A 16,702-nucleotide genomic window follows, 5' to 3' on the forward strand; every position below is an offset into this window, starting at 1 on the left:
GACATGTCTAGGTCTCTGTCATTTCAGATCCATTGCAGTAATTAGAGCTAGCTGTAGTAACAGAGCTGCAGATGGTTACGATCCTGTTACTGAGTTACTAAGCTAGTTAGCTATTTAGTTAGTTAGTTAGTTAGCAAGGTTAATATCAGCTTGTGACCACACATAATTATTTTGCTATTAAATAGTACAACACTAATTAATAAATAATTGTTTCACTTACATATTATGTCAAAAATACATTTCGATTTATTTCATATCAAACTCCTCTGAAGTCATCCTCAGCATCTGCCTAAACCATCCCTGTCTTCTGCATTTATTATGATGTAAAATATAATTTTTTTAATCACTGTTAGTTTACCAGTGTAAGCATTTCCTGTGTTTTCGGTTACCAGTGTAAGCATTTCTTAGACCAGACATAGTGGTGCCAAGCTGGGCAATAAGATAACCTATGGTTAGGATCATGGGTCAAAGGTCTTTAACTCCTTAACAGGGAAGACATCTGGCTTTAGTGCTGAGTCATACATCCTGCCCTTTCCCCCTACCTAAGACTATTTACTTGGGGTTGGAGGGTCGGTCAGTTGGAGTTGGTGTTGGAGGTGAGCTGGAGAGAGACTGGCTAGGAGAGCTGCTGGACAGCCGTAAGGCTGTACTAAGGCTGGACCAGTGCTCAGTGTCCATGCTTTAAACAACTATCCGAATAAAGCTAAAACCTTCCTGCAATAACGATCTCTGAGACTCCTTTCTTCTGCAATCTACATCTACAAGAACTGGTACGTTGTTGAACAGCAGACGTCAGCAGATGTCAAGAAGATCCAGTGTTCTCTTCACTGCCTCACTGACCCATTTAGAGAAATCTAAATTTCTGGTCAGAAGAAAGAAGTAGCACCAATAAAAGAATACAACAATTAGCACAACAAAAGTGACATTATGAAACGATCTAACTGTAGACATTAAATTCAAAACCACTTTTATAAGTAAATCTCTTCTGCATTTGTGTTAGAATATCTGGTCAGTTCATATTAAATGGTTTCTGGTTGTGGACGCTGCTTTGTCTGCTGTGGACACTGATCGTAATGTAGCTAGTTATGCTAAATAAGAGCAGGGCAGGGCATACTAACAGGGCGATCAGGAAACTTCAAGCGTCCACTAAAGCAAGCCACGCCCACTACTACCTCATTCTTTGTTGGGCTATGAAACTGCCAGTCGGCCATTAAAAAAGCAGATATTATCGCCTCTTATGCAAATTATCTGTCACTAAAACTGCTGGCTCTGACTGAAACTTTGATTAAACCAGAAAACACTGTTACACAGAGCAACGAAATGCAGTTTGCATCCATCCAGATGAGCTTAACAAAGAAAATAAATAGATATATGTATATTACAAATGTACAATAAATTATTGAATGTTGTAGCTATGTAATTAGGAATATAAGTATATAGACTATAATAGATTATAAACATGAAGTGGTATAAACAGGATAAATAAATAATCTAAGTATGTATTATAAACAGAGTAGATTTACACAGTATATACACAATAGTAAGCAGAATATATAACGGAAAAAGAGCTGGTAATTAGCGTAGCGCTTGTGTGTTACTGGTGTGTGAGTACAGTCTGTCGTTATAGTTCAGATCAGATATTAAGAGGCGGAGTTCAGTAGTATAACGGCTGTGGGAAAAAAAATGGTGATCATCCATTGAAAAAAAAAATGAACATCCACCATGACTTCTTATCCCTTATGCAGTCTTTCGATCTGGAGCAGGTCCCCAGCCCTCCAACACATAAAGCTGGCAAACATCTAGACCTGATCTTCACTCGTAACTGTCACTCCTTTACACCTCTCTGATCACTACTTCATGCAACTCAATGTTCGTATTTCAAATAAACCCAGAGCTAGTCCTACCATGGTCTTGTTACGCCGAAATCTTCAAGATATCTCAGCAGACCAGTTCTGGTAATATAATATGATATGAATATAAAACTGATAATATGCCTCCACCAGGCTCATTTTCATCACTCAATGTAAATGATGCCACTGATACTCTCTGCTCCACACTAAGCTCCTGTTTGGACAACCTCTGTCCTCTTACATCTCGAGCCATTAGCTCAAGTAAATGTTAGAAATATGCTTTATAATTTTTACTATAATCAATAACTAATTAAAACTAATCAAGCGAAGGAAGTGTAATCAATTGCATTACTATATGCCCAATACTTATGAAGTTAATGAAGTATAATTAAATGCATTATAAATAAAGGTGTGATATGGTAGGCAGCATGACTTAACATAAAGCTTGCCCCAATGACAAAGAGGCTAGCTAAAGGGAAGGAGTTTACATGTTACGAGCAGCGCAGAGGAGAGCAGCTGAGACAGTAGCAACAAACTGCTTCTCTATTTTAACTGTCCTTAACTTGCAAAATCTGGTCGTTAGCTCCTGGTCGTTAAGACCAGCCAGTTGTTAGCCAAACTGTATGTGTAAGAGAAGTGATTTGAGAGACAAGGTCTGAGTTTTTTGGGGAACTGTCTTAGGTGCCTTCCTCTGTGACCTTGAGGTGTGGTTTGTCTATAAATGCTTGTGTCTGTGTAATACTCTTTGGACTATTTCTTTTGAACTCCTTGTGAGTGGAAGTGGTGCCCAGAGATCTCTGTACAAATAAATTGTGAGGTGCACCTCCTGGTATCCAGTCTTAGTCATTACCTATTCCCATTGCAAACAAACGCGTGAGTAACGCCAAGAGAGAGCAGCCGAGGGCGTACTCAACACTGGGCTCTGTGTTGTGTTTTTAGTGGAAGGAAGCACAGAGATGTAGTTCATTTAGCTGATTGCTGTTTTATTGGTAGGTTCACACAGCAGCTCATCATAACTTCAGCTTCAGAGACAGCACACAACACTGTGTTAAATCAGTGCAATTATTCAATTTTATTCACAATTTAACATTACCCCAAAAAATAACTCTAAAATAACACACAGATTGTATTAAAATAAAATAAATGTATATACCGATTTAAACCAAAAATCTGCATTTAAAACTGGTCCTCGCATCTCTATAACTAGTAAAACAAATTATTTAAACTTCCAGAAATACACCACATTAACTGAAATATTAAACAATAAATACTCAAGTAGAACACAAAAATACAATAAAATGTATACACTAAACAGAATATAATATACAGTATAGTGTTAATCTGTACAAAATATTAATTGATGCATATTTTTAAAAGATAAAGATTAATTACAGAACACCACACTGCATGTCTCATCTTCAGAGAAAGTACACAACACTGTGCCTTCCTGGGTGAGCAGCAGCAGGAAATAGAAAAAAAAAAAGCTAGGTGTAGCACATCTGTTCCCACTTAGAGGCCAGCACAAGCAACAACACCTTACAGTAGCTTTACTGTCATGACTGTATGTTATTGTCAAAACATTACATCAACACTTACAAAAAAAATATTATGAAGAAACAACAATTATCAATAATTACAGAATAAGTAATAACAGTAGTAAATAAAGACACCAGTAATTAAAATAAACATTCTGGAAATTTTATTTAATCATATATATATATATATATTGGCTGATTGGCTGGGTGTGGTCCTGCTGCAAAGGTCTACTTGGCAGTTGAGGCACGGACCATGAACATAGTTCGCTATGCTTCTGGATTCTTGTCGAGCCAGTATCAGATGGTAGTGGTTGCTGTGTTCTGTGTCAATTATTGTGTGTGATTGTGCTTAGGTAGGTAGGGTGCTGGTTGGTGTGTTGTTGCCATAGTTAAAGGAAGTGAGCATGTTCTTTCGATCATTTTTTCGGTAGGTCAACGGACATAGTGAAAGGCTGTGCTTCTGGATCCTTGTCAAGCCAGTATCAGATTGTTGTGGTTGTTGTTAATTGAGTAAGTAGTAGATCCTGGCTGAGCCCTATGCATAACTCCAGTTGTTAGGTGCAGGTTTGATCAACTTCCTGTATTATATTACAATATATAATATTTGCATACTTACATCTATACACACATTCTCCCTCACACAAACACACACACACACACACACACACACTCTGTTACACACAGGGTTATTTTATTTTACACAGAGTCACTGAGGAGCCATAATAAACCCCAATCCCTGCATAGAGGGGCTGAGTGAAGGTGGTGTAGAATGTGTGTAAGTGTGTGAGAGTGTGTGAGGGTGTGTGTAAGTGTGTGAGAGTGTGTGAGGGTGTATCAGTGGAGACTCTGTAGAAGGACAGAGTGCCGGCGGGACAGTCCACATACACTCCTACTCTCCTACAGCCGGAGGGAGGAGGGGGGAGAACAGTTCTCTTATTATTGTGATAAACAGAGTAACTGTAATCAGAGCAGAACAGACTCCAGGAGTTTAAATAAAGTCCAAACCCACAGTTTGATCCGTCTCCTTTCCTGCTGATGGTTTTATAACTCAGAGCTACAGCAACTCCTCTCCCACTCCACTCAGCCTCCCAGTAACAGCGCCCAGTAACTCTCTCTCTACTCAGAACCTGCGGATAATAATCAAACCTCTCTGGATGATCAGGATACAACTGCAGCTTCAGTCTACACTCCACCCTCCTGTTCTCCTCACTCAGAGAGAGATCAGGGTGTGCTGTGTTTGGATCCAGTGTGAAATCACAGCCGTCTGAAAACAAGAACACACATTACACACAGTGCACTGATACAGAGAGTGTGTGTGCATGTGTATGTTTATGTGATTGCGAGTGTATGTGCATGTGTGTGTGTGTGTGTGTGTGTGTGTGTGTGGGTGTGTGTGTGAGTGAGTGGGTTTTTTAGTATTGTGAGTGTGAGTGTGTGGTAGTGTGTGAGAGTGTGGGTCCTATCGTACACCCTGAGAAAGGTGCATTGCGATGTGCGTTGCCATCTTACAACAGTCTATGTTCACGCCTTGCGCACGTCTTCTTAAAAGAGCGTATATTAACACTGATGGTTTGGTGTGGTGGTCTGGAAATGACATGTGTTCAGGTAAATTTCTGGCGTGTTTCTATCTTGGAGGCACAACAGAGTTAAACCGCCTCAAAAGTCAACAATCAGCCGCCCAGTCATGTCTGGATCACTCATGACCATAAGCACTGAGCTCCCCAAGCACAATACCAGACACCATCACTCCTTTACCACAGCAAAAAACACCTCACCCAGAGCCTTCAGCAATCAACTATGAAAATAAAATATACTTCAAAATCTGCACAGTAACTAAGTTATTATTAGTTATATTTATTTATTTCAGAAATATTATGGGATATGGATTATTTATGTTCAGTACAAGGACTTAATAACTGTAGCTTAATATAGTAGATAAAGGCATTCTGCTGTTTGAGAATTTAACAGATGCTCATTCTCACTCCTACAGTTTTGGAAATAAAAAAATAAAAAAGAGGAGCACTTCGACTGAAAATAAATTTATTTTATGTCACTTTGTTATTATTTTGCTGAAATTTGCTTTTATATTTTCATTTAACAAAACTGAGTTTTATATGGTTATCTCTGTCTGAACGTGCCGCGACAATAAAACATTTCAGTAAAGACATTGATCTTAGGTGTCTTGCATTGAGCACATACGGAGCAGGAGACTACAAAAGCATGTACGTCAGCTCGCAAGGTTTCCCACCAATAGCGAGCTGAGATCAACTGTAGGGTGCGTGTGACACCTGGGTGGCCAGAAGTGAGTGAGGAGTGAGCCCAACTAAGGAGACGGTCTCTAAATTGTACAGGAATGAAGTTTTTTTGAGGCTGACAGCCCTCAGGGGGAGGTGAATGTTCCACGCTCTGTTGGATGAGATCGTCTAGTTCCCAGCGAATGGCTTCGATCTTAACGTCCAGAGGTAAAATGCGCTCACACTCAGAGGACTGAGGATCAGGAGTGCAGAAAATTTGTGATAGCGCATCTGCCTTGGTGTTACGGTTGCCAGGGCGAAACGAAATGGAAAAATGAAACCTCGTAAAAAACAAAGACCAACGTGCTTGGCGAGGGTTGAGGCACTTAGCATTACGCAAATACTCAAGGTTTTTATGATCTGTGAGGGCAGTGAACGTGTGACCGGACCCCTCCAACCAGTGACGCCACTCCTCGAGAGCTAGTTTTACAGCCAGAAGCTCCCTATCCCCTATGCCATAGTTGCGTTCAGCAGGAGTCATCTTTCTGGAAAAGAAGGGTATGGGATGAAGTTTAGGCGGAGACCCACTACGCTGAGATAAGACGGCCCCCACCTCAGACGCATCTACCTTGAACACAAACGGAAGATCGGGCTTAGGATGAGCGAGAATGGGAGCAGAAACGAAAGCAGATTTGAGTTTAGAAAACGCAGCATCAGCTGCAGGGAACCATTTGAGCAGAACGGACATGACGGACATGAGACTCAAGATCAGGGGAGTAGATCAGAATATCGTCTATAAATAGGACTAAGTATTTATTGATCATGTCGAGGAAAACATCATTCATGAATGACTGGAAGACTGCCAGAGCGTTGATAACCCATAATCAGGTACTCATAGTGCCTGTTGGTGGTGGTGAAGGCAGTCTTCCATTCATCACCCTCGCGGATGCGAACCAGGTTGTATGCACTGGGTAAATCTAATTTGGTGAAGAATTTAGCTTCACGAAGCTGTTCGAGTGCACTAGGGATGAGAGGGAGTGGATAAGCAAATTTATTTGTAATTTCATTTAAACCACGGTAATCTATGCAGGGTCGTAGAACCCTTATCTTATTTTTAACAAAAAAGAACCCCAATCCAACAGGAGATTTGGACGGACGGATAAACCCCTGCACAAGTGCTTCCTCTACATAAGTAGCCATAGCCTTCTCTTCGTCAAGAGTGAGTGGGTAAACTTTAGCTTTAGGGAGAGTGGCACCTTCAATAAGGTCAATAGCACAGTCATAAGGGCGATGTGGTGGCAATTTAGTGGCACTAGCTTTGCTAAATACTTCTAAATAGTCAGAATACTCAGGAGGGATCAAGGACAATCTACAGCTTCGGGGCTCTCTATAGAGGTAGATTTTAACGTTAAGTCAGAAAGAGCTAAACAATGTTCAAAACAAAAATCTGACCAGACCGTAATGTCCCCCTCAGGCCAGGAAATCACAGGATTGAGAGTTTGAGCCATGGCATGCCCAAAATAACCGGGTGCTCTGTGCTGGGGAGCACAAAGAGTGACAGTTCCTCATGGTGGAGTGCGCTGACTCGAAGAGAGAGTGGCACGGTCTGAAGGGTCACTGGTCTGGAGCGCACCGACTTCCCATCTACAGCGTGGATAGAGAGTGGATGGCGAAGTTCTCTCATGGGGATGCCATACTCCTTCATCAGCTCCAGCTCAAAGTTTCCCTCCCATCCGGAATCTTTCGCTGCGACAGGGAAAGAACCAGTAGGTGAACTTATGATCATGGGCAAAGAGAAATGTTTTGAGTCACGACAAGGAGTCAGGTTATGTACCACGTTAGCGCGCGGAGGGCGTTCTGCGCGCTTTCCCGGAGCGGAAGACTTCTCAGATTGGGTCAGGAAACCACACTCAGGTTTGTGGTGGCCAGCCTCTCCACAGTAGAGACACAGATAGAAGCGAATGCAGCGTTGACGTTTCGCTGCAGACAGCCTGGATTATTGGTAGATGGTGGAAGTTTCCCAGATCCGCTGGTAGAGACGTGTGGGTGGGCCACAGGAGCAGAGTGTGAGTCAGAGTTAGTTTTGGGACGGCGAGACAGCAGCTGATCCAGAAAGATTGAGAGAGAGATGAGCTGATCAAGGGTGAGTGAATCGTCTTTACACGCTAACTCTCTCAAAATGTCCGGGTTAAGTCCATTTTTAAACACGGAGAGAAGCGCTGCGTCGTTCCATCCACTACCAGCAGCTAATGTCTGAAACTCCAGGGCATAAGTGGCAACAGGCTTGTGACCTTGCTTTAAAGCTAGCAGTAACTCCCCATTAGTCTGTCTATAGCTTGAGTGATCAAAAACAGAGCGAAAAACATCCAAAAAAAATCTGTGTAGCTAGCCACCGAAATGCTATCCCAAACAGCAGTAGCCCACTCGAGCGCTTTGCCTGAGAGACGAGAGATAAAGCCTATCTTGGCCTTATCAGTAGTAGGCGGAGAGTTACTAAAAAATACAGAACATTGTAAAATAAAACTGCTACACTTCTCCGGATCACCATCATATAACTCCGGTTTGCACACAAAAAAGCCGGAGGACGAAGTGCTAGGCTGGGCAAACTGGTGTTAGCCATGGGACTAGTGTTAGCAGCAAAGCTAGTGTTGGCTAATGCTAAGCCCTGCAGGTGCTCAAGGACGCTAGTCAGTCTTTGCTGCTGATTAGCTTGCAAACGAGGGTTTGTTGGTGCTGACCGAGAAGTTGTCCCTGGTTAATCAACCCTGTTTTTAACTGGTCAGAGGCCGCGTATTCTGTCATGGTGGGAATGACACCACAGAATACAGACACTCGTGGAACCAGTTAAGGATTTTATTAAAAACCCACAGGGTACAAACTGAGAAAATAGCAGTGAGCAAATAACACCAATAAACAGATACCGAGAGGTAAAGACCATTACCGGATAGTGAGGCAGTCCAATGGTCATACACGAGGCAGGCAGTATCAGAGGAGATCCAAAAAACAGAAACGATAAACAGTCCAGGAAAAATCCACAGAGTAGGCAAGGCAAAAACCAAGGTCGTAAAACAAAAGGCAAGGTCATACATGAGAGAATAATCACAGAATAAACGCTTTGTAATGTGGGCAAAACCAGGCAACACGCGACAGAGGTGTGTGTGTGAGCTGTCCTTATATACTGCAGGGAGTAATCAATATTCAGGACTTCCTGGCCGAGGCAAGTGAGGTGTCACGTGATCGGCAGTGTGTGTGTGATGTCAGTGAGTGGTGCATTCTGGGTGTTGTAGTTGTTTAACTGAGAACCTCCATTGGAGCTAAGTGTGAAAGGACAGGGAGTGCCTACAACACCAGACGTGACAATTATAGTGTTTTATACCATTCCTTTGCTAATTAATCACCCCATCTGACCATGTTTATTACGTTATTAAATATATTGTATATTTTTTTGGTAAATTGATAATCAAAATCGAATAAGGGTTTGTATTTTGTGTTTTTATTTTGATGATCCAAACAAAAATGGGAAATTTAAAATACGAACTAGGAGGCGAAATTGATTTTAGATTTTTTACCAGCGTTTTAATTGGATTCCCATTCCACCTTAAATGCTTATTGGAGTTAAATGTGGCTTTTAACAGTGATCTGAATGTTCAGTGAATGTTCTTCACCATATGTTTACCCTGTTCATTTAATTGAGCAGTTACTGTAAAAGGTCAAATTTGGGGGTGAGTTGAGAGCATTTATACATACATATACTCAGAATTATTAATTAGCTTTTTGTCACACTGCAAGAAATGGTATTATGTTTATGTAAACACAACCAGAATTGTGTTTGGTAACAGCAGAAGGAGAAGAAATTAAATCAAAAGTTTTATGATTAAAAATGTATCACCTGTCTGTAGAGTTTGCTTGCTATCCAACTTGATTGGGTCAGTAATGAAACTGAGACAAAAAAGATCACTAGTAAAGATCACTATGTAGCGAGCAGAGGTGTGGGGAAGGTTTTAATCAATATTTTCTAGTGCTGCTAAAGCACCACCAACTCTGCCCTTTATCAACCAAAGTGCCCTCTCTCTTCCTCTGTCATGTGACACCGCATGTCCCACCAGCCAGGTAACATACGCATCAAATAAAATCCTACCGTTTGCCCTCTAAGCCCAATGTGAATTCAGTTTGTTGTGCAGTAAAATGTCTCATACAGCACCAAACTACTAAGCATCTTTAGCCGACTGGTCACCAGATAAACTAGCCGCTCTAGCCCATATCAGTGATAGATAACTTGAGGACGACCACATACAGCCCTGGTTCTGGACTGATTTGCTTGGGGGGGGCAGTAAAATTAAAAGTGCGCTAAAAAGTGCCCTTTTTCCCCCCTGAGCACTTGCCCCCCAAAATGTCTGTGCATGCCACTGCTGCTGCCCCAAATATTCCTCTAGGTTAGGTGTAGAGGGGAGGACTTTTATCTTGACAGCCATTGATTGGCAGAGCATTATCTCATGCAGCTTATAGTCTCGCGGGACCAGCACAAAGTAGCGTTTGGTCTAGTGGCGGCAGGTAGAAGCTCCGGTTGGGAAAGCTCCAGCTCATGGGAAAGCTTTGTCTTAAAATAACTCAGTGGAAGACTGTTTTATCGTGCTTACTGACTGGAAGGGACTAATTAAGGGACACATGGTGGATTTATCAATGGGCACTGTGTGTGTGTGTGTGTGTGTGTGTGTGTGGGAGGAATCCATATTTTAAGCAGGTATGGATTGGTGTTTTTAATATTATATTGTGGTATAGTTTAAACTACAGTGGATTACTAGGTTTAGGTGGTGTACTGGGCATAAATATTAGTATCTATTAAAAGCTTATGTTTACTAGTAATTTTCAGTTTATTAAAAGAAAATCTGTTTTGTTTTAAAGTGAATGTGGGAGCTCCAGGAATCAGCTGGGGGTGTGCAGCTGCTGTTTTCATTTTTCAAGTAGCATCACAGTTCTAACGCCCAGGGGAAAGCGCAGCGACTTGGTTATGATACATCAGCTCACAGACGCAGTCTTGTGCTGATCCACATCACCCTAGGAGTAATGAGGGGAAAGAGCACCATCTACTGTACCCACCCAGAGAGAGCAAGGTCAATTTTGCTCTCTCATGGCTCCAGCAGCTGATGGCAAGCTGCATGACCTGAGTTTCCAACTGGGGATCTCCTGATCATAATGGCAGCGCTTAGCCCCCTGGACAATTTGGAGCTCTGATTTAAACCAGATTCAATTAAATTATCAAAGATTTGTCATGAACACCAATGTTTCATAAAGTTTTTATTTTCTCAAAAATCTCATCACAATGTAATATGTGTAAAACATAAGTGTCATGATGTGTTGTAAGTGCAGCGAACATTATGGCTTTGTTAGGAACATTTATTTCTAGAATTGAATAAACCAGGTTTGAGGGTGCATTGTGACAGTGCCTAAACTATGTTGGAGAAAGCTTTCTAAAATTTACTAGATGTTTTCAATTGTTAAAATAGTTTTTTTTTTTGCTTGTTTCTGGTTGCACTTTAACTACAAATGGGAAATTTAAGTAAAAACTAAATAAATAAAAACTAGTTTTTAACCATTTCTTTAGAATCTGTAGTTTAATTTTTAGTTTTTTAAATCGAATACATTTTTGGGGGGGACATATTGCCTCCCTATAACTAATTTGTGCAGCATCTGAGGACCTGGTGAATTTTAAGGTGCCTCTAACAGTTGTTAATTTGCCTGGAATCATAACATCATATTTATGAATGCGCTCAATAGCAAGAAATAGTCAAACCTGATTTTTTTGGCCAGCATCAAGTCTAATTGCTGTGGGATTAGAATTAACACGCTGTCTATGGTGAGCGTTTTTTACTTTGCTTGACAGAGGCATCTGGTAAAATAGATTAACAGTTGTATAGAAATACATAAAAGTTAAGACATGCTTGATTTTTTTTTGCATTTTTATGATTATATTTTACAAAGATTAAACATTTTCTGTAATTTTGACTCAAAATGACTCAAATTACATTAAAATATTTTCCAAAATATACTAAAATATAGTCCTTTACGTGTACATGTCATTAACTAAATATAAAAGCACAAAAAGTGACAATCTAGCCCATATATCTATCATGGAAAACACTCTGCAGTGGTCGCACCATATGACATTTGGTCACACCACATGATATTTTCAAGTTTAGTCAGAATTTACAGGCAGAGAATTGGCCACTTTAACAAAATAAGCTAACTTCCCACAAAAGGTCACTATGAAATTTATAATCAAAATATGTATTTGTAGAAATAAATTAATATCATTTTTTTGAGGTCATACCACATGATATCCAAATGTGGCAACTACATACCTGCTGTTAAAAAGGTTATTTTTTATCAAATTTAAGAGAGAGTTACAAACTTGCTTGCAGCTTCCACAGGTCCCTGGCAAACTGGCAACTTCCTGTATTTAAATAGATTTTTACATAAAGGTCTCAAAGTAGTAGTTTCTTGATGGTCGCACCACATGATATTCTATAAAATGGAGATTACCGGACAAGTTTTGCTTGTATATTATGGTGGAATTTAATTTACAAATGCTTAGCAATTTTGTACAGGACTAAAAAACACTTTGAAAATCATGCTGAAAAAGCATATATATATATATATATATATATATATATATATATATATATAGGTTAGGAGTCATTTTAAAGAAGTTTTCAAAACAGTAGTCATGGTGGGACGGTCGCACCACATGATATTTTGACACTTTAAATAGCCAAAACTTTCTGATGAACTAATTATTTGCAATAAATTAAAGTAAGTACAAATGTGGGAGACATACTACATATCTGTGACAACTTTTTATGCGTTTAAAACGTTTTTAATTGAAAAAAAAATTAGTTGGAGACAAAATTTAGGCGTCACTTCATTGACTCTTATACGGTGTTTGCCTTGATGCTGAAGGTGCTGTGAAGGAGATTGTGTTCTGGCCTTCACATTTACTACTAATTGGTATGTATTATCTGACTGGATGGATTTCTGTAGTAAACAGTAGCTAATACAGTGAATAAGCGGAGTGACTAATTTTTATTAGGAGTGACTGGTACAGCCATTGATAGTAGCCACTGTTTTTCTTCCATCTGTCCATCTATTTTTAGTGTATTGTCTCTGCATTAAATAATTTTTAGAGTTTAAACTAAAATAAAATTATGTTTTTAGTGATTAATTTAGGCTATCGACCCAGGGTTGCCCTAGTCCATCATACAATATTTATCTGGTGCCTTCCAGTATAGCTTCAACATGTGCTTTAACTTGGTTTGTGGGAAGTAGTTGGTCCTTTTGGATTAGAGTTTCAACCCCTTATTGATAAAGTTAATTTGTAGTGTTTGTGTAAATCTTATTTTGAGTGTATTTTGGGCTGTTTATAGTTGTTTATTGGTTTTTATATAGATTTTCATTTATTTATTTTGGGGATTTTGTGTGTTAATTAACTGGTGTGTTGAAGCCTGAACTAACAGGTAAAATTTACTTGAGTGTTACCAAGCGAGAGTACCTAAACTATTGGGACCAGTATTGTAATAGGCCCAGATTCTAATATATGTGAAGTCTTACATCTGGTGATTTTATTAGTAACCAGGGCTGGACTGGGACAAAAAAAATTAGCGGCGCACAACCAACTTGTAATTTATGTATGTGGGGTTACAGAGACGCATAATGTATCATCAGCATATTAAATATATGAAGTTTATTGTCTATTGTTAACTCCACCATTTTGTCTGCTCTGTGTAGTTCTTTATCCTTTTTATTGAAATCATCTCTAATATGTATTTTTTTAATTCTCTGATAAAACAGTGCAATTCAAATTTTTCCTCCTTTAAATAGCTATAACATGTATTTGTATCAGGCTACAAACAGGACATTCTGTATATTTTTTTTTTGGGGAGGGGGGGTGGAATGTTTAATGGGGCTCTTTTTTTTGCTTGAAACCAGGGTTTTCTCCTGAAATATCAGCTTTACATTGATAAAATTAAATTATATTAGTGGTGTCAATCACTTACGAGAGAGAGAGAGAGAGAGAGAGAGAGAGAGAGAGAGAGATGTTTGATGTTTAAAACACCATTTATTTAACACTTACTTTAGAAAAATCACAAAAAAATAGAACAAAACACAAAAAACAAAAGAAGAATAAAAGCAAGAAACAAACAGGAGGAACCCATCCTACTCGGGTAGCTTCATCAAAACACCCTAAAACTGCTAGACCCCAAGTCTTAACCAACTGTAGAATCTGGCCTAAGCATGAGCACTGAAGAAACACATGAAACACCGTCTCAGAAACCCCACAAAATGGACACCCATCATGAGCTGAAGGATCAAGTCATGCCGCGTGCCTGTTTGTGGCTAAACACCCATGGATGATCCTCCACTGGAGATCACCCTGCCTTTTTCCAATGGGCCTTTTATATACAGACCGCCAGCTACCTTTTGGGGACGCGCCTGTCCCAATAACCCCAGTCCATTTAGTGTCAGGCAGATCCTTTAAAGAGCGACAATTAAGCATTTTAGTACATGCAAAATACAGTGATTTTTTATTCAAATCACTGAAGTTCTCGAGAAGTGGCACCTCCAAAGAAAGGAGCTTCCCGGACCCATCTTGCCAGTCCTCCTGCTCCATTCTGACTATCAACTCTGGAAAACTTGCCATTCCATCCTGACATGCTTCCACGTCCGTAGCCTTCAAAAAATCTAATTTAGAGACAGACAGGTCAGATCTCAGAAAGTCCAGTACCTGAGACACAAGACGCACAGACCTCACACCAACTATTCCCGCCAACTGATCCGTGGCTGTCCACGCTGAGCCCCTTCTCAGGTGACTGACTCTGCTAATTCCGGTCTCCAAAAAACTGTTCCTCAGCACCCCGGACACCTGGGACATTGTTGGGAGAACAGGGTTTAAAAACAAAGATTCCTCTAAAAGCCACATAGAGGGAGCTGTCTTGGTCTGCCTTGCAAATGAAAAAATCTGCCATGCCCGCAGAGCTGGTGAGTAAAACTGAGTCAGTCCTCCAAAATCCACTGTATTAAAAGAAAGGGAGAAGAGATGTCTATCCAGACCCATGTGGCCAGCTACTCGTAGAAGGTCACAGGCCACATCCATCCATACATGGTGCTGATGATACAGCAGTCTTTGTACTGCTTGCAAGCGTAAGACAGCAACCCTGGAACGGATATCCATAAGTCCTTGTCCACCTTCCTGCACAGGAAGAAACAGCACTGCAGCCCGGAGACAGTGCTGACCACTCCAAAAAAAAGTCTACTAAAGCCTTTTGGATGCAATCAATCAGTTCCTCTGGTGGGTTCAACAAAAGTGAACTTGTGCCACAAAGCCGATGCAATTAGGTTGTTGGCAACTAGAACACGCCCCCTGTATGATAACTGTGGTATCAACCATGACCATTTAAGCAACCTGGCACGAACCTTCTCCACTAACCCATCCCAGTTGTACACCCCTTGGAAGCTGCGGTAAGGGTCTATGTCCCTCTGTACCACACCAGAGGGCCTCTGTCTTATCCTAGTTTAGCCATGCTGAGGAAGCTCCCTCATAAACTTTTAAGGACTCTTGTAAAAAATAAACATCAGCATCATTACATATCACAACTGAAATATCATCCGCATAAGCAGATAGCACAAGCTGACTGGCTCCGATATGTAGACCTGATAACTTCTTTCTCAGCAGACAAAGAAAAGGCTCAAATGCAATAGAATAAAGTTGTCCTGACAATGGGCAACCTTGCCTAATCCCCCTACTGACTGGGACTGGAATACTAAGACCCCCTCCTACCTTAATCATACATGTTGCATCATTGTACAATAGTTTTATCCAGGATAAAAACCCTCCCCATACCAAAAGCTCTTAAGCTCTTAAACAGATAATTATGGTCAACACGATCAAAAGCCTTTTCTTGGTCGAGTGAGAGAAGACCGAAATCAGAACCAGACACCTTTACAAAATCCAACACATCTCACATTATCGTAAATATACCTCTTTGGAATACAGTATGACTGATGAACATGTACAAGTGTATCCAAAAACTCTTTCAGTCTATTAGCAATACAGCGTGATAGGATCTTATAGTCTGTGCAAAGGAGCGATACAGGTCGCCAGTTCTTTAATAAGCAAAGATCACCTTTCTTCAGCAGAAGCGAGAGAACAGCACGTTGACAGCTTTTAGGTAATACTTTAGCACTAAAGCTGCCTGCAAAACACAAAAAAAAAGTCTCTTCCAATAATACTCCAAAAAGCCTTGAAAAAGTCCACAGGTAGGCCATCAATGCCTGGTGCACGTCCAGATGTAAGCTGATGCACAGCACTGGTAACCTCCTCAAAAGTCAAGGGTTCATCCAAAGCTTGACTTTCCTGTTGACCCAACTTTGGTAGATCTGCAAGCAACACCTCAGAACTTTGCTAGTCAGAGTGAAAACGTACAGCAAGCCTCCTCATTTCAACAGGGTCTGTTGTGATGGAACCATCATCTCTGCGTAGGGACACCAAAGAGTTACATATAGAAACAGACTTTTCCAAATTAAAAAGAAAGTAGTGGGAGCATCCATATCATTAATAGACAAAAATTGTGACCTAACTAAAGCTCCCTTCACTCTCTCATTTAAAGCAGCACATAACTCCTGCTGCTTCGTGGCTAAAAAGACTACCAGGTGTGATCTGATTGATCATACAATCGTGAATCATCACAATATCCTGCTCCAGGGCATTAACAGCTGCCCTCAGCTTAGCTGTGGAGCAGGATGTGAAACTGGCAAAATATCCTGATCTGGACTTTGCCTCTCCCACCACTGCATGAGACTATCAAAGCACTCTTTTGCTGAACCCATTCCCCCCAAAACTCCTTAAAATTCTCACAAAACCATTTATCCTGCAGACGCTTCCTATTAAAATACCACATACAATTACTTTGAATATTAGAAACAGTTAAAAAAATCCACAGTAACTAAATGATGATAACATGTAGGGAGAATCTCAGCCTTACTAACCCTATGTCTCACATCACAATAAATATACATCATATCAAGTCGA

At 40.4% G+C, this 16,702-nt stretch overlaps 1 protein-coding gene across 3 annotated transcripts in view; it reads right to left on the reverse strand.

The window, feature by feature from the left end:
* The window catches only part of LOC107197167 (NACHT, LRR and PYD domains-containing protein 4E-like), a 75,472-nt gene that overhangs the window by 11,208 nt on the left and 47,562 nt on the right, over positions 1-16,702 (reverse strand). For 2 of the 3 annotated variants that reach the window (XM_049468753.1, XM_049468742.1), the window contains one exon: positions 2,899-4,649. In XM_049468753.1, coding sequence (XP_049324710.1) covers positions 4,072-4,649 — 578 coding nt within the window. In that variant the 3' untranslated portion in view covers positions 2,899-4,071. Of the gene's footprint in view, positions 1-2,898; positions 4,650-16,702 lie in introns of those variants that run through there. The other variant, XM_049468764.1, reaches the window with a different exon arrangement.

The sequence above is a fragment of the Astyanax mexicanus genome, chromosome 1 (genome assembly GCF_023375975.1).
Source record: "Astyanax mexicanus isolate ESR-SI-001 chromosome 1, AstMex3_surface, whole genome shotgun sequence".
Taxonomy (NCBI): domain Eukaryota; kingdom Metazoa; phylum Chordata; class Actinopteri; order Characiformes; family Acestrorhamphidae; genus Astyanax; species Astyanax mexicanus.